General features: G+C 40.5%; 1 protein-coding gene across 2 annotated transcripts in view; it reads right to left on the bottom strand.

Moving 5' to 3' along the window:
• vps50 (VPS50 EARP/GARPII complex subunit) overlaps positions 1 to 25130 on the bottom strand; it is a 120251-nt gene that overhangs the window by 88577 nt on the left and 6544 nt on the right. For both annotated transcript variants that reach the window (XM_035906508.2, XM_006787678.3), the window contains exons 3-9: positions 19050 to 19172; positions 18065 to 18136; positions 9380 to 9433; positions 3746 to 3816; positions 2205 to 2322; positions 1198 to 1233; positions 696 to 778 (exon numbers count right to left, since the gene is read on the bottom strand). In XM_035906508.2, the coding sequence (XP_035762401.1) occupies positions 696 to 778; positions 1198 to 1233; positions 2205 to 2322; positions 3746 to 3816; positions 9380 to 9433; positions 18065 to 18136; positions 19050 to 19172 (557 nt within the window). The remainder of the gene's footprint in view (positions 1 to 695; positions 779 to 1197; positions 1234 to 2204; positions 2323 to 3745; positions 3817 to 9379; positions 9434 to 18064; positions 18137 to 19049; positions 19173 to 25130) is intronic.

Here is a 25130-nt window from a genome sequence, read left to right as displayed (position 1 = left end):
TAAATGACAAACCGTCAAGTATTCACTATATTTCCCATTTTCTCCGCATCAATCATCCCTAAAGCTTTTCAAATCTCACTCTTACATTTAAAAAAAAAGGAGAGCGTAAAAATAAAGAAGCTACTCATTGCTTTACATCTGTCACCACCTCTGATAAGTTTTTCCAGTCTAACTATCTCTGTGGCACAACCTTCACGCTTCCTGCCTTTAACTGGTGATATTATGTGTTTTCCAATCTGAGGACTTCAGAATTAAAGCTCGCCAAAAACACCAAACCAAATGTTTAAAAAGAAAACTGTGGCTGAAGTAAAGATGTTCTGGTTCAGACTGAAATATCAGCGCACTAATAATGTCTTTAGAGGGTTAAAACTTTTAGAAACTACTCTGATATCACACCTAATGCAAACAAAGGGGCATAAGAAGCCTCTTAATACTACGTCTTACACCAGAGCAATTTGATTCCAGCCATGAAAAAAAGACACATTTCAAGAGAAACCAATCAATATTTTAAATCAGGTCAATTTCTAAATTTCTTCTACTCCAAATAAGAATTGACAATGGAAGATGTAAAACAACAGCATAACTCAGGAAAATCATATTGATAACAAAAGATTTTCCAGACAGAAAAATGAAGTCGATGCCTACTCCCGCTAGATACAGTAACATATCACTCTATCAATCTGCTCGTACTCTACCTGATGCAGCTGTAGTGTTTAAAGGTGCTGGCGGCCTTCTGACATTCCAGACACAGCTGGATTGCACCTGGATAATCTTCTTCCTAAAGAACAAGAGGAGTTATAATGTTTAATGCATGTTACATGCCACAAAAATATAGGATTTTTAGTGTGGCTTAATGGAAAAACTAGTCCATAATCACACCAGGTGAAAGCTGTGGATGATGGTTTACTATAGATTTACGATTCTGATCCAGTCTAAAACTACAATTTTCTTAAAATGCTTATAACAGCAGGTACTCTGCAAATAACCAAGGATTACACACAGTGGCAGTGAAAACTATTCCATATACTGTACTGCTGACCTTAACAGCACATATAGATTTGTATTTGTCTCTCATGTTTGTGTGGGTTTTGCTTTCAATGTTGAATCCCCACTGATGTTTGACCTTTTACTGTCAATTAATAACACAGTGCGTGTGTGCGCGTGTGTGCGTGTGTGTGTGTGTAGGGATTACTATACCTCGAGCATCTCGCTGAGTCTTACATCTGTTCTTTGCTGTGAGGGGGAGCAATGACAAGCAGAAAAACACATGAATACAGCATCAAATACCTAAGAGGACACAATACGAACTCATAATCTATTCAAACTAGCTCTGCACTTTCCTGCTGTGATTATGTTGGCAGCATATTTGTCTGATTACAGTGTGAGCAAATGATTAAAGTGATTAAAAGAGAGCATGTCTGATTAACTCCCAGCCTAATTTTAAATCATGTGTAGAGAAACTGTTGCACTGATTACTGAAGACTGCACTTATTTGTTAACAGTAACATCACACTGTGTTTATGAAGTTATTTCAGAGCGATGTAGGTCAGTCAGAATCAGAGGACTACATCATACTTAAATGATTTTGCAGGTCAACCAATACACATTAGTAAATAAAAAAAGTAGAAAGAAAATAGTGCACGGGAAACTGTATTCATTACTAGAGTAATTCAAAGGACAGCACCAAGACAAAAGTCATAATTTACAATGTTGAAAGTTGAATTAACCAAAACAACAGAATGAATCCTTGCAGGATGACTTCAAGAACCAATTAAAGATCACTGATGTGTGATACTGAGAATTGTTGAATTGTTGAAGAAAGATTAGAAGTCGAGCTCAACTTTTTGTATGTAGGGTGCAATTTTGAGCACCTAAATATGCGAGCATCAAGCACCCTCTCCACATATACACCTGAAACTCGGCACCTCGTTGCTCACTTCAAAGGTGACATGAGTTCAACTCATTACACAATCACAGATATTTTCAACTACAACAGTGAAGTCACTTAAATTCATTGATAGTCTATTCCATGCTCACTGGTCAATACATCACTGTTAACATGTAGTGCTTGTTAGCAGCTGCTGAAACACAGAAACTTGTGGTTGCTCCCTGGTCCTTATTCCTTACCACTGGTTCCCCCCCCCCCCCCGCCAAAAAAAATAAAAAATAAAAGCTGCATAGTAAACCATGTGAGTTAACTTTACCAGGGTCTTGATGGTCCTCAGAGACTTGAGCAGGCCTGTTAGCAGTTGTCGCCTTCTCTGATTGGCCAGCAGACCGAGGCTGGCCTCGGTGAATCCCTCCTTTGCCACACTCAGTTGCCTTCACAGAAGAAGTCTCAGGTCAATGTTACCAGGTATTCAGAGGTCAAAAACAAGACGGTAAGCAGCACAAGAGAAGACATATACACACAGAACTATAGCCCAGGTAGTAACAGATTTTAAGAGTAATAGATGAATGCACCATTATTTTGTTATGCTTTCAGTGCTGAGTAAAGATCTTGAGGTCTAAGCTTATAACTCATAATTCCATCAAATCTGACAAGGTCCCAATCACTGCTGGCTGAAATGCAGCCAAAACTATGACAGAGCCACCTCTATAGATAGTACCTCTCGTGACCTCCTACATACTTAATGGTAACAATTTGAACCAAAAATGTCTCATTTGTATTCATCACTCCATAACATCTGTTGACACTGATTTTGAGTCCAGGTCTTGTGTAATTTGGCATAGATCAGCCTTTTTTTCTTGTTTCCCTTTCTTAAGAATGACAGCCGTCCTTCCACTGAGACCATTTCTGATGAGGCTTCAGTGAACAGCAGATGGATTAACTGAGAGACGAGATGCATCTCTCAGGTCCCATTGTCAGGCCTTTGCCTTTCCTGACTTTCATATACTGTACTATAACAAATTGCCTAAAGATACAACGTATAATTAGTTCTTTATTAAGTCGTTGGTTATGTCTAGACACAGCACTGGTTCATCGCTTAAGCGTTTTTATGCTTGAGTGATTCAGGTCAGTGCTAAATAGCTTCATGAACAAACAAACAAAAACAAAAAAGGGAGACTCCAAAAACAGTCAGGTAAAAGGACCGGACTGAAAATGAGTGAAAAAGCAGCCAATGTCAAGCAGCCAAGAAAAACAGGAAGTTCTAGCACACTGGAAGTAAAATATAATAAAATAAGAGGTGACTCTAGACTTTTGTACCTGAAGATGACTTTTTCTATTTATACAAATCACTGAAATAATTGAGTATCTGAGCTTTCAAAAGAAATAACCATGAAACAAGAGTTTATTATTTAAATTTAAAAAGAGTGACAGGGGTAGGGTAACCATATGATTCAATCCTGCCCTGTAGGACCTTTGATGCCATTCCCCAACACATCTTGTCCATCTACACTTTATTATAAAAAGAAACTGTTACATAGCACTGTATGCTAAATGTCCACCGAAACCTTCAGGAATCAGCAGCATAAAGCTTTGTCTTATACCACCCACACAAACCACATAGCGGCTCGAACAAACAAAGAACAGATCATGTGTGATGGCAGGTTTTGGACAGCTACTTTATTTTAAGACAACAAGACAAAAATATTTCTCAAATGTGACCACATCAACAGACTGAGAATATCTGAATGGAAGCCAATATGGTTATGAGGAAAGCACTTAATATGCAGATGCACTTTGAATGAGTTGTTTGAGTAGGTTTCTCAGAATAGATGATATGTAACAGAACGCAATTACCTCCTTGCATTAGTGCAAATGACTGCTGCCAGCTGCAGGTTGGTCTGTAACGCCGTCACTCTCTCTAGCTCCTGTAAATAAGAAATGAGATGGTAAGAAGAGAGAGAGCAACATACTATGCCTTTAACTGCTTTAAGAAAAGACTTTAGATTGAAATATGTTATTACCAGATGTGACACTGTAGCTGGTATTTATTTTCACCCTTTTTCACTCTGTTTGTCTGTTCAACAGTATGAAAAAACATGGAGACAACACCTGCAGCAGGTAGGCATTCAAGATGAGAGCATTACAACCAAACAAGATGTCGATGTGAACCTTAACATGAGCCTTTAAGAACTCAGAGACATCATGGCTGGTGTAGTCCCATTGCAAGATGGTCTATTGTTGGACAAAAGTTCTGAAAGCTCACCGACATAAAGAAATCACCACACTACTTTCTATACAACAGGTCATTTGCTTAGCTAATCACTTCCCCCATCCAGCACAAAGACATAACAGCAAATTCCATCTACATTCGGTTGCAAACAGACAGATAACACAAATGATGTTCTTATTGTAAGAAATGTATCAGAGCCAAAGTATACCACAGTTTAGGAGAATAACTTTCACAACAGAGAAAAATCAGAGAAGGTCTTCCTTCCCTTCAGTGTTGACATTTAGAAAAGGATCAATGAGCACTTTGCTCCGAGAGTGCAGTTATTATGCCACTTGAATGACCTCGGCTGAGAACAAGCACACCCTTAGCCAATACAGGGCCACGGACAAACCGCTTACCGTCGTATTTTTGACTTTCCTTGTCTTCTTTGTGCTTTTATCTTTTCTTCTTCTTTTTTTTTTGAATCTGCCAGATGTCATGCCTGAGGTGGGAGAAGCTTGTTGTTTGATCCTCTTTTATAATGCTGTATTACTTTTTCACAAGAAAGGTCCAGTGTTGGCAAAAAGAAAAATTCCTCATAACACTATCAGGCAAAAAACAACCTTTTACCAATGGAATATAGTCCAGGGAAATTCAATTTTCCACGGTCATTAAAAATAAACCAACAACACCAAAGAGGCACTTCAGCTGTGGGTACGAGAACAAGAAGCCGATTCAAACAGATCTGCCCTTATGATCTTGAGTGTTGACAAAGACCTTGTCAAGTCCTCATAACACTTTGCAAGGGCTCATGTAATAGTCAGAGGTTTCTCTTAAGGTACGTACACCATGTGATATGGATGTTTTTCTGGATGACTATAAGACACCATTCATGTGTCAGGATATAATTACCAAAAAAGTGTATTTTGAACATATCTATGAAAATTAAATCCATGCCGAGGCCAACAGTAGACTTTTAAAGTCCAGTGCACTTTCACCATCCACAAAGCCCTCAACAATCAGCATAAAGTAGCATTATCACCTCGTTGACAAAAATCAACAATAACTGAAAATGTAGAAACTTCAAGCCAGAGCTGTTACAATGTATTATATCAAATTTGGTGTGTAGGTGCCAGGAAAGTCTTAATAAGAGCTTTTTGTCTTTTTCCATTGCATTCTAGTGTTTCTCAGCCAATCCAATTAAACCATACATGATCATTGTTTGGTTGTGATAATACCATTAGTGCCAGGTACTGCAATACCCAACATTATAAAAAATTCAACTAAAATTTAGTTTTTTTCAGTAAAGCAAAAAAGATTTAAGCTCATTATAACACTAACGCTGATTTCTCTGATCTTTATTCTCAAACATGTATGAGTCACCAAGTATCTGAGTATTTCTTAATGATAAATTCATAAGCAGCAGGTTAAAAATAGCAGGTACCAGTGTAGCATTTGCGTGTAATTCGGTTATACTTTAGAATATGTCCTCAGAACTTGCCGTAAGATGTAGGAATGAGCTGGGATTTGGATGACTCAGCAGGTTTACCTGAGGTGTAACTGAAAAACTGACTGGAAGAAATTGATTCATGTGCTGCGAGCAGCGCAGGCAAACAACCGTAAGCAACATTTATTGAAGCCAGACTCATCAGAATGTTCACACCGAAGGGGATCGTGCAGTTTCAGTTACAGACATCACTCTCACAGCTAAAATCTCTCTTTTTACTCCCAAAGATAATGGCAAGTTAAAATACACTGTCTATATAATAACAGGATATGTGCACTTGTTGGAAAATCAGGTCAATGATGAACCCATGAACCCTAATCGTGTGTGTTCCAGTATCTACCATCCTCTATGCCATATATTGGTGATCATCATCAGGATAATGTAATACCACACTCAACAGTTATTGTAGTTAAACAAATGCCACAGTGAGCTAATACAAAGGTGCTGATGCATTCTGTTAGCTGTGGATTACACAGGGAAGCACAAAGACAGCTTGAATGCTCACACATACAGGTTCAACCAGAAACACACATACTTTTTCAGACATACACACGCACGCACACTCCACACAATGAGCACTCAGTATGTAGCCTGAGGCTCCAATTTGTTGTTACACCACAGCTCCGAGCTGTCTACCTTATCTGTAAGCTACACTTAACCTGACAGAGGGCTCAATCAGCTTAGCTTGTGCAAGAGGAGATGCACTAACTGTGCACAGTGGTGGGCTCTGACAAATGGCCGGGCAGGTTTTAATAGATAAAAAAAGGTTGCACAGCTGGTTCGAATGGAAGGGGGAAAAAACATGTATACAGTAGATTTCTATGTACAGTACATATACAGGAAAAGTGAGATGACTCTAATGCAGTCACACCATACGGTCTGACTACAACGGCATCCACAAACACAGCTCTGTGGGTGTCGGTAGCAAAGGTTAAGGAGAAGGAGGTAGTTAGTCACAAGGGATATTTTTCCAAAGCTTCTCTATTCATATATTCGTAAGAGGTTATTCGGTGACCCCCACCCCCAGCACGCACACTGACTTTGCACTGGCTCAGCGTTACCTATCCTACTTATACATCCTAATGATGCTGCTGTTTTTGGCCTGGACCGGTTCACTTTGTAGTATTAAGGTCACTGGGAAGCAAAGTTAGGAAATATAAGTGCAGGCTCACACAGCTCCACATTCACACATGATTATCTAAAGGGTATGTGACCATACCTGCAGATTTCTAGAGACACTAATCCTGCTGTCAGATATATTTCTTATTAAATTCTAGTCCTGCCAGTGCAAGAAGCCCACAGTAAGACCATCAGACTAAATTACAAATCTTCAAGGGAATTGGAAGTAAAGGCAAAAACAAAGAAAACAGTAATTTTGATAAATAAGTGGTTCCAGGTATCCCAGTGTAATCCATTTGTTTGCAGCGGTGCTGAGTGACCTGGTCAGGGCAGGGCAGATTTATTACAGCCAGGTTTGCAGCAAAGTAATCTCTCCTTCCTGAGAAGCCTAAGGGTCATGCAGTTTGGCCACTCAATCCAAAACTGTTTAAAGCTGACGAGATAAGAGCGGGCACTTATTTCAAACCACCCGGCAGCCCGTTTTATCAATATAGCAATTTAATTGGAAACACCTTGACCTCACAGAAAATGTTATATCTGCACAAAGAATAAAGAAAAAAAACATTGCAGGAAAATCTGAGCACATTAACAAAAAAAAAAAAAAACACTATGAAAGAATTACAAACGCATGAATTAGTGATATTGGCTTGGCTGTCCAAGTATCCGTCAACACGAAGAAGAAGCCATATTACATTTGAGTGCAAGCGGAGGCCATGTGTCGCTGGAGGACACCAATAGCAATGAGAGATGTTAGTCACTATATAGCTATGAATCACATCACGAGCTTATCAGCCCTTCATTTCAAGCACTGAGGCATGAGCGTACGTGTCTGTGCAATTTGTGTGCCCTTTGATGTCTTGCACACAGCAAGCGCTGGGGAGTAGTGGCATTGTACCCTTAGGTTGTGTGTTTCTGTACAACATTTTTGATGAAATATCACACGAGAGGAAAAGAAATTAAGAAAAACGTTCAAGAACACAGGAGGGAAACGTCTGTTCCTATTGTAGTGTAGATACTCTAAGATACAAGTGAATCAAGAGACCAGCACGATGGCTTATATTAGTTTCGGAATCTTTCTGACTGGGAAATGATGCACCAGAACCCCATCATCCTTCGCTTTATGACGTTCAGGTGGTGAATATGGAATCTCCCTGAAAAGTCCAGAGGGCTGTAGGCTGATTGAATGCGAGTTGGGATGGGTGAATGGAAACGCTGCACTGAAAGCTCTGCCAGTGTCTGCTAATAAACTCTGCTGTTATCGTGACTTTGCAGAGTCACAGGGAGGGTTGCGAAAATAATGATCAATTTACTATTCATAGGCCGACCTTCAGATGGCTTCACAATGCCAATGATCTCAGTCCAGTTTCACTAGATAGCTCAGTAAAGCTGTCAGTCATCTGCTGTTTGGCCAGGATAAATGCTTGGTATTCCCTGGGACTGCATATTTGAGTACTGTGTTAATTTTTTCTGGATTTTTAGTCCAATTTTTCTCTTGGGGCTAAATACTTTTAATGTACAGCACATTTGTCAACTCTGTTTTAAATGTGCTATATAAATATACTTGATCGTACCAAACATCTGAAAACAAGATAACTTCAGTGAAAACACTGATTTTGACACATGCTAGAAACCGAGGTTATTTAAGAGATAGGCGTATTGACGATGGCTTCAACTGGCTTTTAAGTTTTATATTAATATTTACTTTTATCTATAATACACAATCAGTTGGGTGTTTTGAATCTTGCCCAAGGCTACCTTGATGTGTGGCCTAGAGGAGCTGGGGATCAAACCGCTGACCTTTTGATTAGTTGACAGCCAGCTCTGCCTCCTTCACTTGCCAGGATGCTGCCCAGGTAGGTGAACTGATTCACTTCCTCTAGTGGTTGCAGTCCTACCATAATGGGGTCCTGTGTTGTCACGTAGCCTATCCTCATGACCTTGGTCTTGTTTCCACTGATCCGTAAGCACACTTTGAAAGGTCGTTCTGGCGACGAAGATTCAACTGCTCAACTCCATCGTTATACCTACCACGATCTACGTTTGTGAGACGTGGAAAACATCAGCCAGAATCGCCAAAAGACTCAATGTGGCCCAGCAGCGATGGCTAAGACGGATCCTGGGGGTCTCCTACCACGACCACGTCACCAACGGACATTGTGACTGACCAGCGTGTGTGCTTTGGAGGTCTTGTTCTACATCAAACCCCACATCGACTGCCTAAGATTGCCATCAATCAACCCACCCCATGGAAGACGCAAACCAGGCCGCCCCCGGAGGACCTTCATCACTAGGTGATCAAAGAAGGGGTTTTATAGACTTACGTTGTCATTCACATCCCAACTACGTTCTGCATTAAAACTAGAATGCTCCCCCCTCTGTTTTCTTTATCCATGAATGGATTCAGATTTCTTATTGCCATGGTAACCAAAATTCAGTCATCATCGTTGCTGGCGTATTTAGATGACACATTCACAGAAACACATCTACTGACAACCCCACGGCGTCAAAATAACTACGTCCAATCATCGCATCTCATAGGCTGACAAAAGATGTCACTTTAAACAGTGACTGATGTGTTTTGGAATTAAACGTCAGCAGCTGGAATACAGAGCACGTTATTCAGCGTGGTTTTGAGTCTACACTGGAGGCTTACCTTCACATAAGCAGGCTGTTTCTCCAGAATGAGATCGGCGACCTTTTTGGAAACCTGAAGACAAAAAAAGAGATGATGAACGTGAAAAGTCGAGAATGAATGAAGACTTTTTGATGTTCTTTCCAAATGTCACCCCACAGAAACTGTTTAGGCCACGCAATCTCGCTATTGAGGTTGGGCTGAGAATAACAATCAGGGATGTCTGCATCTCTGGCTCTACGCAGCTGAATCCTTTTAAAGGGAGTGTCTCGCATTCTCCGTTTCATTTCATTCAGCGTCCTTCTCAATAATGTAACTCTTGTTTCCCTGAGAGAACTCTCCTTTTCCTCATTTCCCTTTGTGATTTCTTGTGTTCCCCTCTGTATGCCTTTGATTTACAGCTAAGGTGAAACTGTAATTACTGAAAAAGCTTGCGCCCATATGGTACAAAGCACAGCATTAAAGGAGGTCATGAGATCAGGCTGACCCACCTCTGCTACGTGTGATGTCCATCACAGCTTTTAGTGGAGAAAGGGGAAAAAGTGAGGAACACAGCAGGCCAATGGAAAATGAATAGCTTCATTCACACTGAAGGATCAGACAAACAAGGTCACACTGTATGAACGAGGTGGGGTCCACTCAAGTTTATTTATCCTGTTTAGTTGTCAAAATGCCTTCAATTAAATATTTTCAAGCATTAAGGAGTGTATGTGCATGACTATCGCTGTTAAGCACCACATGTTTTGAACTCCATGCCCCCAGTTTGTAGCACGTGCTCTCTCCGAGCTTAAGCTGTCATAGGTGTCACAGGATATCATCCAACAACGTGCTACAAGAAGTTTATCCAGCAACACGTTTACAAAAAAAAGCAGTAATTTCAATACTAAGCAACTTAACTTTGGATTTTTTTAAAACCTGACTACAGATACATGAGCTCTTAATACTGCTGCTCATTATAACAGCAAAGGACGATCGCTTATGCAGCAACCAACCAATCTCTCTCCCACTCACAGTAAGCAACCTCTCTTCCATTTACTGTGCAACTACATAAGCCAGCACACACCAAGTGGAGTTTTACAGGAGAAGAGAATAAACACGAGTAGTCAAGGTAGCGAGGAGGTTTTTGTATGTGCTGATACGCGGCAGACGAGGCTATGGGTGGGGATGACATTTCAAAGTGTGTTAAGTATGCGTGGTAGCAAACTGGAGACCTGAACAGATGGGAAACGCAGCTCAGCTGAAGCGGCTCCTTCAGCAGGGTTAAAGCGTGTGTGTGTGTGTATGTGTGTGTGTGTGCCTCTATTAAGATTTAAATGTATGCATAAATTGTTCACCAAGGAAAAATTATTCAGTACTGGGAAAAAGCGCAACAAATGTGGCAAGAAAATGGTGGAGACACAGAAAACAGTGAGGTAACGTATTAATATGAGCCCAGAATAACCCCCTTAACCACTCACGAACCTATCCCAAAATAATGCTATAACGCCACCTATTGGCATTTCACTGATTCAATTCTAAACTTCTTTCTATTTTTTTGTTGAATGAAAAACAGCTATGAGTACCCAAACCCTCCTACCTAAGCCACAAGGCCAGAGTCATTAAATCTCAGCTTGTTCTAATGGAGGTTAATTGTGCAGTAACTGGGCTGCAAAGCAGTAACGGTGCTTGGAGTAAATACTATCCAAATCTAGAGGTCGAAAATGAATGATAAGCAACTCATATAAACATGGTCGGCATTTATAGTGGTAGAATAATAATAACAACAACTGGTATAAACATATGAGGTTCAAAGACTTTACACAGAAACTCACACACATACATACTCTGTTAGCAAAAGCTAACAGAGACACCAAATCATTGTAAAGAAAGCTGTATACTAAAAATACAGTATATATGGTGTATTGCAGATAAATACAAACATGTGATAATTATACCAAATGCTGTATACTTGAGGCATATGAGTCAGTTTGCTGATTAAGGCTAGCTAAAGTAAAATAAACTGCGAGGGTTTCTCAGTCTTATAAAACCATATTTAACCTTGGATGGGTGGGGTGGGGGTGGAAAGCAGCCTGCTCTCTCACACAAGCAATATGCCCCCAAAAAATACCAAACAACACTGAAAAAAAATTCACAGGAGAAAAAGATGCTAAAGAGCTAATCAAAGCCACACTAGGAGCCAATCATGTTACGGCACTGACGCATGACAGATTTACAATTGTTTCTGCTGTATGGTTGCAAAAATGTTTCTCTTAGCCTGTATTCCTAAAAAGCGGCAACCTCTAGGGCAGGGATGTCAAATTTATTTTCCATCGCCGGCCAAACAGCCCACTTTGATCTCTGGTGAAACTCTGTCAGTGTAAAGATGTGTAACTAGACATTTAATCAATGAAATGACTTCATATAAGACAAAGAAGAGCAATTTCAACATTTGGAGCTCAGTGTTTCTACATAACAAAGACACGCTGCTTTGGTAAATGAAAGAAACTTGTCAGCATGACTCTTGAGGTTTAAACTGTAAGTATTAAATGTGAAAAATTACTGAAATTTATCATTTAATTACTTTGGTGTATTGTGCATGGCCATGGGGGAATTCATTATTGGCAGGAAAAGTTGTGAAAATACAGTTCAGAGTCTAAAACTGGTCTCTCCCTTCACGTTTTTCAAAGCCATCAAATGGTCCAGATTGAAGATTGAAGGCCGATTATGGGCCCCAAGGCTTATGTTTGACACCCCTGCTCTAGTGTATGAAAAGTGAAGGCAAGGTGGAAGTGCCAATAACTGACCAAGGCCCAAACAAACTGGCAAATACTAGCAGATAACCAAGCACCTCGCCGTCCGGTCTAAATATAGACACCTTTTGCTTAAAAAAACTAACACGGTAAGATCTCAAATGCTATCATTAAACCACCAAAAAGGCTCAGTCTAGAAACCAGTAGGGTACCTCCATCTTTTATATACAGTCTGTGTAACTGCATACATAGTTCAGTGCTTTGTAGAATGAGCCGGACATATTGATTGCATTGGCTAGATGGACTCAACCAATAATGAAGCCTTAACGCGATCCATCTCTGAGCAGCAGGAGCATAATCTGCAGGGGAAACAAGCTTTTAAACGTGGGTTAAAGACACTAAGTATGTTAAGCTGTTATATGCTGAATATAATCAGGCCACTGAGCAGATAAACAGTGTTTTGTTTTTATTTTTGGTCCTGATGACAACTGAACTTAAATTTGTGTCTCTTTTCCCAATTTGACTGATTTCAATAGGGACTTGGGCTTCTTACTCCAAAATGATGAATGGCTGTCATGTAGTGACACTTGCTTATAGATGGATTTTGTTCCAAACACATTCAGTGCCTTTTATAATGTATTCTGTCAGTCTGGCTACTAAATGGAGGCAAATGTCTTTTTCTTCTTTAAAAAAAAAAAAAACAGCACTACATCCCTGCTTTAAAACCATCTGCGGTCCTTTTAATGCTCTACCTGAAACATTCTTTTCCCCACAGCAGGACATCTCTAAAGCCTGATGCACACATGGAGAGCAAGAAGGCAGTAAGGCAGGGACTGGCAACATTTTAAAAACTGAGCTGAGGAACAGAATTCATAAGTCCTGCAGGAGGGGAATTCATTTCAAGCTTTCATGTTTCATTAAAAATGGAGAATGTTCGTTCGCATTGCTAATATCAACTCTGCCTACATTCCTAAAAAGCAAGCCACTTTCAGATAGATGGGAAGAGCAATATAAAATTATATGGTACCACATTTAAGCTTTTTCTTTAAGCACTGGTCATGCATATTTGTACTTTATTACACACTGACAAGTTACTCCAAACTTTCAAGGCCTTGATTTGGAGGAATTGCTTTTCAAATTTTTGATATGATTTGATGAAGGCCTTAGATGTATGAGCAAGCATGAGCGTCCACTTTAATTAAGGCCTTTTAGCATTTGTGTGCTACATTCAAATGATGAGAAAAAGCATCAGCAGATCACATATCTGAACCCTGACATTTTTCGTATGGGCTGAAGTCTCGCAGCACGAAAAGGCAATTAGCTGTGAGACGAGCCTCTGTGGGCCAGCTGCGTGTCACAGATGCCAATTAAGCTTGGACACTGTGGCAGAGGAACGGGGCAGTTGTTCTCACCCAGGAAACCACAGAAAGTTTGCTTCACCCTGCAGCAGATGATTCACATAAATAGAGTCGCTGCAGCAGTTCTTCACACATCTCCTGCATCAAAGGCAAACACAGTTACCCGTACAGTACTGTTACTTTCAGCTCTTGTACCCGACCCCCTGTTCCGCACTAACTCAAGCTCGCACTTAAGCTTACAGCCAAGTGTTATAAATAAGGTGTGGAGCCTATCCACGGTATCAGCCAGCCGGAAAGGCCATCGCAGGACAGCTTTATGCTGAACATCTCAAAAGCACTATTATCGCCCCATCAAAGTGCAATGCCCTATTTCACATGCTGATGATTGCATGAGCATGGACGTGTGCACGTGTGACTAGGAGAGTCAGAGAGTGCACACACACACACACACACACTGCCCACCTTTAGAAATAGTCGTAACAAAATTGGCTGCAGAGACCCACAACACAAAGTTCATGCATATGCATGACTTCACAAAACAACTTTGCAACTTCTGCTGTACATTGTCTCAGAAATTCTTCTAAAGTGTGGAAAACAACGCAGTCCTTTAAGCTGTGCTCCGGTAGCATGTTTCAAAGCTTGCATCTAATTTGCACTGCATAAGGTAACATCGATTTTACTGCCAAACAAGTCTTTGAACTCGCCACACTGAACCAAATCAAAGCATGAAATCCATCACACACACACCCCTATACTCCAACAACCTTAATTTACCACTGAAAAAGTGTTTCGTTTCTTTAACCCAACAAGATGGACGAATATTGCACTGGCTTCATGTTTTAAAACGCCAAATAACCTCCTACAACTTTAGCAAGACTGGGACTGACAGGTGCACTTTTTATGGCTTTAACATTACATTAAAAAGAAAAAGCCAAAAAGAACAGATAATCATTATTCATGTAAGGTAGGAAGAGATTTCCATCTATCTATCTTTCGTGTAGGAATTTGTCTTAATTCTTAAAAGGAATAGTAAATACAGGATACATATATCTGCAAAGGTATTAAATCCACAATGACTTTTACTTTTTTTCCTATCAAAATGATTATTAGGGTATTTGTTAGAAACAGAACTTTTGAATTTAATAACTTGTAGAACCTCTATTAGGAGCAACAACCTCCATCAGAAGTTAATGAGACTGGCACAACGACGAAGGGGATGTCTGGGTCAATCCTCTCTACAGAACAGTTTACAGATCCCTGGTATGTTGGGGATATCAGTTGGGTTAAAATCATCATTCATTAATATGACTTCATTGTTATATTTCTGTTTTGTCAGGCAGCCTCTCTAAAGGTTCAGGTCTGCTGCCCTGACATTCTCCTCTGAAAATATATGAAATCATTTTTGATTTCCTCTGAGGAGCCAAAGCAGCTCCAAACCATGATGCTTCCTCCCCCATGCCTCACATTTAGGATGAGGTGCTTGTCTGTCTGAGAAATTAAGACTTTTCTGCACAAAACCTTTCTTTAAGACTCTGTTAAAAGTAGATGTTGTACACCTCTATAACCCACCGTCTCAGTCTTATATCCTTAATAGAAAAACTGACTCTAAGTAGCTTTTGAGCGATTCATTTTCACATAGATTCATTGTATTTTGCAAATCCTGATAATTGTAAACTGCTTTTCTTATACTTTTATCTTGTCTCTTAAATAAAGTCATAACTGAGATTTTAAACTAGTTAAAAATAAACAAGATTAAATGATATGTTGAATATACTCAGGCCACTGAGTCAGACAAACAGGTCAAGGCTTTTTGTAGGCACAGGACTTTACATTTGCATTTGATGAGCTTGCTGAGAAACTTAGCTGGGGATTTTCTGCCTGACAGTACACTGGACCAATTACTGTGGCCATTCCCACGACGTGCTTGCAGGCTGACAGCCAGCGAGCCAGGGAGGCAGGGAGAGGGAGCGAAAGTGCGAGAGACAGAAAGCGTGAGAGACTGAGAGAGGATGTGTGAGGATGCTTTTGTGTACTCAGACTGTAGAAACGTACAGGTCTCACCATGCCACGGGGCAGAAAGTCTAAAGCATCCTCTTAACTAAACAGGCAGCTCTGTGGGCTACTGCCAAAACTGTCAGAAGTGGGAAGCGCAGCATGCATGAAAAAGAGGGATAAGAGTCATAGAGGAAATCGATGTCAAAAAAAAAAAAAGGATAACAGTAGAGTTGAAGGAGCAATGGAGACAAAGCAGTGGGCAAAAGTACAGAAGCCTGTCAGGGTGGAAGGTAGGAGGGCAATATCTGCACTGGACTGTGGGGATTGAAGAAGCAGAGAGAAAAAGTGCTTCTTGCTCTGCCACATGATGCTATAAATAGAAGTTGTTGACAGGCCATCTCTCCCGTCTGAAACTGCGAGTACCTGAATAACCTCAAAAGAGCAGCCGCTATGGAAATGAGTCTGCTGTGGATAAAAACGCAGGTACTGACGTCATGGCACAAAATTACTGACCTTCACTCAGTTTCTACTGAGCGTCGTCAGCATCGAGCATTTGTTGTTTTTTTTGTGTTTTTGTTTCATTCCTTCTTTGCAGTTTAAAACATCTCATCAAAAAACAAAAGTAAAAAGTGTTCTGGGCTGTTTACGTTCCTCTAGAGCTCCACAAACTCTTAGCGTCACAGTGCTGACTATGGGTCTCAAACTGCAAATTATAGCAGTGTGGGAAAACCTGCCATGACTTAATGGGGCAAATGAAGAAACTCAACACTTTTATATAAATGAAAACTCTCTTTTCAAGTGCAACATTATTTTAAAATGTGTTTTGACAGTGTGAGCCAGCAAGGTCGGCTTTAACGAATTTTACTGCTTCTATTTTCCAGTAAAAACTTAATAAATTGGACCTTGAGACAGGGTCAACTGAGGTTTTTGACATCCAACAAACCTTTATATGCTTTTTATGTAGTGTAGGTGTCATACTGACACTTTTAAAGAAAGAAACTAGCAGAAAATGCATCTTGAACTACTTTCTCCAACACTTAAGTCAGCACATGGTAACAACAACATCAAAGCTTAAAGATGATGGGCTACAGCAGCAAAGGATGACACCGGGTACCACTCCTGTCAGATAAGAGCAGGAAACTGAAGCTAAAATTCACACCGACTGAAAAAAATGTTGCTTGGTTTGATGAGTCTCGATCATAGGGTCAGAATTTGGTGTAAACAACATGAAAACGTGGATCCCTCCTGCTTGTGTTAACAGCTCAGGCTACTGGGCTACACCATTAGGCTACTGGGCTACACCATTACACATTTAACAGTGTAATGGTGTGAGGGATCATTTCTTGGCACACTTTCGGCCCCTCGGTACCAATCGCACTAAACGTTGTTTAAATGCCAAAGCCTGCCTGAGTATCGTTGCTGGCCATGTGCATCCTTTTACAACCACAGTGCGCCCATCTTCTGATGGCTGCTTGCAGCAGGATAACACACCATGTCACAAAACTCACATCACTTCAAACTGGTTTCTAGAACATGACGGTGGGTTCACAGTACTCAAATGATCTCCACAGTCACTAGATCGCAATCCAACAGAGCATTTTTGGGATGTGGTGGAACACATCATGGATGTGCAGCCAACAAATCTGCAGCAACTGCCTGATGCTATCAGGTTAATATGCACCAACATCTCTGAGGACTGTCTCCAGCACCATATTTAATCTGTGCCTTTAATAATTAAAGCAGCAATGAAGACAAAAGACGGTAAAACCCAACTAAAAAACAGACTGAAAGGGAGATTCCCAAATTCATTACAATCAGTCACTATCTATTTTTGACCATTTGGGCATTTGGGTATTGGTTAACTATTTAGTTTCAAGTTTTTATATTTGTATATAAATTCAATTAGATTTTTTACATAGACTCACACACCATGGCAATTTGTTTGTCTGACATTCCTCAACTCAACAGCAGTGATCATCATGCTTGAGTTCACTTCACTGCCGTTACCTAGCTACTTTTTATCTTTAGCCATTTTTGCTTTGTTTTTTTCAAAAAGGCCTGGAAAATAAATCTACAGTACCCTACTGCTTCACAATGTGCTCTCCTGGCACAGAAACAGTGCCCTCTTTCTACCTGCTATATTCACTGGATGAGCAAGCAGCTAGGGCTCCAGAGAATGACAGAGAGCAGTGCCGCACAGTGTGAGAGATAAAAGCAAGAGACCTTTTGCTGTTTCTAACTTTCACTTTGATTACTACACAACTAACACAGGCCCTAACACACACACACACACACACACACGCACAAACCAATTAGTTGGACAACTAACTTACAAATGGCTCCAGGAAGGACTTTTTTTCTTTTTTAAAAATCACGTGCTACACCTTCAGCAGAACTACAAAAACAGTTAGTTTAACAGTTTCCATGTCAAATAAAACAATAAAATGAAAAACAAAAGATGATTTGAAAAAGTTACAGAGAACAATCTGTAGATTAGAAATATTCACAAGCACGAGGCAAAAATGATCATAACATACACTGACATGGTCTGACACCATACTGTGTTCGTGTGCCTTCGGGTTTGAGTTTGTATGAAAGACAGAGAGAGAGAAAGAGATACTTACTGCTGCCTGTTGCCTTTTAAGTTTGTCTCTGTATTCCTCCAACTCCTGCAGGTTCAACTCGGGCGGGAGTTTCTATAATCACACACACACAGAAATTCAAACATGCAACCTTAGTGTTTGCTTACAAAACCTCCTCTTTAGACTGCTGATAGCATCCAGTCTTTTTGCTTGTGCTTACTTGGATACCAGCGCATGCTGCTTCCCACCACATCTGGTTTTTAACACAGTACGAGTCCTCGCTCAGTGTGCCAGACAGAAAAATATATTCAAAGCAGAACTATGACACTATCAAATTTCAGGTGCTAAGGGCCAAAGCGGGGATTTCATTCATCTTGCAAGAGCTAATCCTCACTTTCGAGCATCTTAATTTTTAAAGCTACCTCACGAGGTATTTCAAAGAGCCTAAGCTGAAGGTAGGTGTAGCTTTTACTTCATTCAAAGAAAAGAAAAACAAACAAAAATAATCTACTAAAATATACTTCCCCAGATCATAACTCTGATTAGTGAAGGTAAACAGCAAACAAACTCTGCTACTGAAAGAAGATATTACAAATCCATGGCCCAAAGGATGATAGGTAATTACTTTCCCCTTGACTGAGAGTCTCATTTCAGATGGTGTAGAAATACCAAGATAAATCTAATGAGATTTCACACCCTTCTTCTGTTGAGCAGATGCAATCCATCAATTCAGACGTCAATTGTATGCATGCGGCTCAGCAGAAATGTAAGAAACAGCAGCTCAGGTGAAAAAGCTTTATTTTTGCCAGCCAGACGGGGTTCAGAGCACAATAAACAATACTTCTTCACATTAGAAATGCAATACTTCTGTTATCAAACTTACTGAAACGTAGTGGATTTAATGAAATGATTTCATGAAAGGGGGCGTGGGAACTTGCAAGCGAGTCTCGCTTGTTATCGCTTAACCGGTGAGTGGAGCTCATTCAGTCAATAGCACAAGAGCTGGATTTCATACAGAGTATCTGACCTCCAGTTCATGCTGCACCATGTCGAAGGAGTCATTTGAGAAGTAGACCTCCTCGATGCTGTCGATGATTTCCTGCTCCGCCTGGGGGTCGATGGGCTGCTCCCTCAGCTCCCGCAGCTCCTCCTGCAAGAGGGCGAGACAGGCGGGGAGAGAAAGCGACAAACAAAGAGAGACAGAGTTAGAAGATGTCCTTGGTGTAAAGTACTAGAAAGAAAAGGTACACACTATTACATTAAAACCCACAAAACAATAAACAAGATATAGTCACAGGAAGAAAAAAAAAGGAAAAAGAGAACAAACAGGATACATCAGCAGGCTGCCGGGGGAAAGATCAGTAAAAGAGGGAAAGATAGGATTAGAGAAGCAAGAGTTCCAGAGGAGTTTAAGGACAAAGCTAAAGGGTGAAGGATTTGTCCTTAAACTTAAATGAGGCAGAGAACAAGGGACAAGGAGAGGTAAAGGAAGGGTGTTGACAAGGGGCGGGGGGGATGAAAGGAGAAAAATGTTAATCATAGACTTTAGGAAAAGATTGCAGCTTGTTTCATTGGTTGGCTGTCATGGGAGGGAGGCAGCGATGAGAGGAAAGACAAAAAGACACAAATGACTAAAAGAAGAGAGCAGAGATTCCCTTCTGAGAATCTCAGAGAAACATCAGAGCCTTATTGATTAACATGCGGTGCATCCGCTGAGGCTTATTGCTGCGTTGAGTCTTTTAGATGAAGGGTTTTAAAGCCCACTCCTGACTGCCTTAATGAGCTGAGATGCAGGCAGATGTCAGTACCAAAGTGCTGGGATGAAAAGTTACCACAAATTTAGAAAAAGTTTACCGTTTCATTTGAGTATTCATTAATATCCGTACGTAATTTTAAGGCAATCTATCCAGCAGTTACATCAGAATATCAAATCACAAATATTTAAATTAAACCGAATCCGGGTTCCACTGAAGTTTATAATAAGAATAATAAGTGTAAGACACTTTTTTGTTTTAATCAAAAAATAAGCAGAAAATAATAATAAACGCTGAGCTTATTTAACACAAAAAAGCACGTGTTTAGAATAAAAACTGCAGTAATCATAGGAAACAACTGAACCGACTGCAAGCCTTTCAAGGGACTTTGATCGAAAAGGTCCAAGCAGCATTTAATCAGACTAAACAGAAAAAACATTATTTTTTTAATCTTTATTAGCCTATTCTGGATCTGGCTTCATATTTCACTTCACAGAACAGAAGTGGGCACGCAAGTCAAATGATTCAAAAGCTATCAGCTATCACAAATAAATCTGACAAGTACTAGTGTATCTAAAATATTTAAATTCATTTCGTCCATAATTTTAGTTTAAAAAAAGTCATTTTCATCAATTCTACATTTACAGCACCTAAAGTTCTGATTATAGCTTATAGCTCATGAAAAACAGAACTCCAGTATTAAAATATTTCATTTAGACTTTAAATGACTATTCGACCAGTATAAATGCCACGCTTCTCTCAGTCTGGTTCCCCAACACAACCACACTCATGGAAAACACTGCTGACTGGACAATTGTCCAGATGACAATCACCGCTGAAGGTAACTGCTGAAAAGGCTGGCTGGTTGCAAGCATATTAATGGAAAGTTGACTCCTATCACCCTTCTCTGTGTGATAGGAAAAGGTGCACAAACAACTTAGATGTCAGCAGCCTTGTAGCAATTGTTATATCAAAAAAAAAAACCAACCAAAAAAAAACCAACAACAACCATTGAATCAAGAAAGTAGGAGAGCTTTGAAACTTTGACTGTGGCTGGTGCATCAAACCACCACCAGGAAAAGGGTTACAACTGTCCCAAACATGACAGCAAATTTATTTTATTTGTAAATCAGGATCTAAGAGTCTGGATGAAGCATAAAGGCTGATTTCCTGTTCCTGCAGAAACTCCCACCAAATAATTTGCTCACCGTGTAATTTCTGTGCTCAATTGGTCAGCCATCTCACCTGATCTAAACCCTACACAGAATTTACGGGGCGCTGTCAAGACGAAGATGAGAAACACCCAGTCCAATAAATACAGACAAGCTGAAGGCCGCTATCAAAGCAACCTGGTCTTTAGTGACACCTCAGCGGTGCCGCAAGCTGATCACCGCCATGCTACACTGCACTCACACAGTATTCATGGTAAAGGAGCCCCAACAAAATATGAGTGACAATGAGCATACTATATAGAAGTGGGACTCTATTTTGACTGACCATAAGAATTCAGAATTTCATGAGATAGAAGCTAAAATCATCAAATTAAGGTTTTGTTTTTTTAATATAATATTTCACTTTACATCTTAAAACACAGAATATATGAAAGTTTTTTTTAATATATTAAATTAAATTAAATTAAAATTGAATATATCTGTGATTTCCAATTAGCATGCATGCAGGAACATAGTTCCAAAATGAGCAACCAGATACCAGTGGAAATCATGACTTATATGGCAAGCAATAATATCACTAATAGAAGCACAGAGACGTGCTCATCCTAAAATAACGCCATAGACAGTGAGCTACTTTCAAATGCAGACAAACAAGTGCCTCGGTCTTGTTACAAGCGTTATCAACAGAGCTTCCGTGACAGCTCAGAGAGTTTGTCAACCTCTATGGACGGTGTCCAAAACCTTGCTCGCTCTTCCACACAAAATTGCAGGATGAGTGCTGCATGAAAAGGAGCCTGACAAACAGTGAGAGCGCATTCTTTTATCAGAACAGTCCAAGATAAATTTGGACTGTGAACGGCGAAGCTTGATTTTCAGTGAATGGATGATCTTTATTCTCATTACTACACATGATTTACAGAATTCCCTTTGGATTTGTCTTAACTTAAAAAACAATACATAAATAAAAAATATGTAAGGACGTTTAGATAAAAATAAAGTTAGTGGTAAACTCAGCAACAGAGAAAAACAGCAGGTTTATACGCAGTCTGGTCCGTTTAAAGTGTTGTTAGCCAATGAAAATATCCTCAGTGCTATACTGTGTGTGTTTGCATGTGTGTCTAGTACTGAAGCCTATTTCCAGAAATTAGGAAGGTGGAAGCCATCGCTCCAGGGTAAAAACTGTCTGTTAGGTCTTGTTTTTATTGTTGTGAACCGTTTCGCTGGACGGCAGCGGTTCAAACAAAGAATGTCCGGGATGTTTGTTATCCTTGCTTATGATACCGTCTGCTTTGTTCGTCATCCTGGTGGCGTAGTATGAGTGCAGAGCTCTATAGAAACAAAGCGCTCAGACACCTTCGCCCCTCGATGCAGATCCTTCCTTTCTGCAGCAGTGTTGATGGTTCCTCTATACTCCTGTGTAAGTTCATCAACGGTTTCTGTGAAAGTTTGGCCTGTTTCTGAGGAAGAAGAGCCCTTATTGTGCCCACTCATCTCAACTGGGAGATGTTAGTGCACAGACAGGGTGACTCCCGGTTACTTCTACGCAATCTCCACTATTTCAACAATGTATGTGGAGTGGGAGATGTTGTTTCTTGACCTTAGACCTCCTGAATTCAATGACCATTTCTGTTGTATTGGAGGTGTTAAAGACTAGATCATGTGTCCCTACACCACTCAGTCAGATCAACCCTTAGGCATTTTCATCCTGTGTTGTCTGCAATGTGTAAGACTTCTAGGGAGGTGCACGTCAGGCTAGGTGTTGTGTTTCAGAAGGGTTTGGGTTTGTGACGCACTTATAAGTGTAGATTTAACACAGAAATATAAGTCAGAGTTAGAGCTAACTGATCCTTGGGATACTTTAAATAGAACTGAGCAAGAACAATAACAAAAACCTCCAGGAAATGAAACAAAGAAAATTGGCTCAGAGGAATGGCAGAAAATCTTTGTAGGAACTATTTACTTTCCCCCCAAGCTGAGAAAGACTGCTAACTCAAATAAAGGTGGACATACGAAGCAGGCTGTTGGTGGTGGCTCTCAAACTTCTTCTGAAATTCTCTATTTGAGAAGCCAGGCATTTCCACCATTTTTTAATTGATATGTAAATATTATTTATACTTTATGAGCAATAATCAACTTCCTTTCCAGTAATGTGGACTGGATGGAGTCTTAATTATATCACCTTGAAGTGCAATTAGCAAAGACAGCCCTTGTTCTGCAAATCTGCAAAACAAAATCTGAGCAATGTTTCCACCTGCTCTATTTACACCATCACCAGATGCAATCGGTAGAGCTCATCTGACCCTCGCCTGCTGGTGTGGAAACGTCAGACAGCGAGGCCCAGTGCTAGCAGGTTAGCAGTGAGTCATCTTCGCAAATTAAAAAGAGGGCATTGAGGATGGGGTTCTCTCAGATGGATGAATAAAAGTAAACTCTGTCTGTGGGGAACACTACAAAGCAGTCTCACAGATAAAAGGTCAACCTATTTTTATCGCCCAGAGTTCCTGCTTTAACGTAGTAAATCTAAACTGTTTATTTTCATTTTAGAAAAGAGCAAATACCACACTGCTCAGTGTAATGCAATTACTGTAAGGTGATACAATTTTGGTTCGTCTGACATTTAAGTGATATTGCACAGGACTCACATCTTCTGTAATGTGAGTACATTCTGAGAGGAAGCCGTTCATTTATGTACAAGAAGTCGAACTTCTTGTTTGTGTGGGATCGATACATTAAAGCATAATGGCACTAAAAATAGACCAGCAGCTCGGGGATAACGAGGATGGATATGGAATTATGCGAGAAATGCAATATAAAATTCAATATACACCCTTATATGCATACTTCATTAAACGTACACCTTCTCGAGATAGCAGACACTGATCAAGAAAATCTTGTTACACACCTGCCTAACCCCAAATATCTTCCCAGCTCCTATCAGCAAGAAGCATGAAGCTAGGCGGTGAAGTGTGCCACCCAAAGAACTAAATATGTTTCTCTGGGTGACAGCGTGTCTCGCTGAGTGACATTTATATGAGGCGATGCTGCTGTGCGTAATATTCATCATTTCACAGCAAAATATAGCTTCATCTAATTCAATTACACACACAGAGAAACCCTTCATACACTCACACGAGGCAACTGTGAAGATTCAAACCGAGCATTGAAATGTGTTTAATGCGCGTGTCCGTGCAAGTGTGCAAATCTTAAGTGCGCCCATCTCCAGGCGAGTGTGCCATGTTTAAATCAGGTGAAGGAGCGAGCCGGAGCCCCCCCACCCCTGGGGGAGAGAAGGGGGATGTGTGGGTGAGTGCGTGAGACTGAAAAGGAGGGCTAGAGTCAGGAGATCACGCTCCGCCATCAAAAAGGTGGGTGGGAAATCAGCTCAAATGAGAGAAAGTGAAAAAGGGAGGAGGGATGAGGAGGATGACTCACTGTTAGGAGAAGTTCTGGCAGAAAGAAGACAAAAAAAGGCAGAGGAGTGGGCTAAACAGAAGACAATGAAGTGGCTCCCGTGAAGCCACTCGAAGGCAGTTCACCTTGTGTCAGTGTCTTTCTCCTTCCCCTCTCTTTGCCTCAGTCTCCCACCTGCAGTGACGCGCAAAACTTGAAACATCTTTAAGTGAATGACTCACTGAAGGTCTGCCGTGAGTTAAATAATTCCCTCCCTTCGCCTGCCGCCGTGCAGGCACAAAGCAAAACAAACGCCCCCGCGGCCCACACGAGAAACCCGAACCGTGAGCCGCTGTGAGGCTTTGATCAAATTTCACTTTGATGGATGAGAGACAAACAAACAGCCCTTCAACCCCCACCCCGGCCCCCAGCCCAGCCACTTCCACAAATTAATGAAATCTTCATCTTGTTGCGGAAATTAGAAATCTATTTGCATCCTAAGTGCGGGTCGTTTTACAAGCTTTATCCGAGAATCAAAGGGGGATATGTTCGACTGGAGCGCTGGTTGAATGTGGAAAATCATGCATGTGGCAACAAAATAAAGAAAGAAATAACTGCTCAACAAACACAGCAGCGCTGATAAAAACAAAACAGATTGAATAAACAAAAGGAGGTTTGTGAAAATCCTGAGAGACACATGGGATGGAAGACAGTAGAGACTGAGAGAAGGGCCAATTATCTCCACCATAGAACCATTCGTTACGTGAACGAATCAAAACGCCCTCGTTGTGA

Source organism: Neolamprologus brichardi, chromosome 22 (genome assembly GCF_056152115.1).
Source record: "Neolamprologus brichardi isolate AB-2024 chromosome 22, ASM5615211v1, whole genome shotgun sequence".
Classification (NCBI taxonomy): Eukaryota; Metazoa; Chordata; class Actinopteri; order Cichliformes; family Cichlidae; genus Neolamprologus; species Neolamprologus brichardi.
The sequence above is the reverse complement of the archived record's forward strand: the minus strand, read 5'-3'. Positions and strand labels throughout refer to the sequence as shown.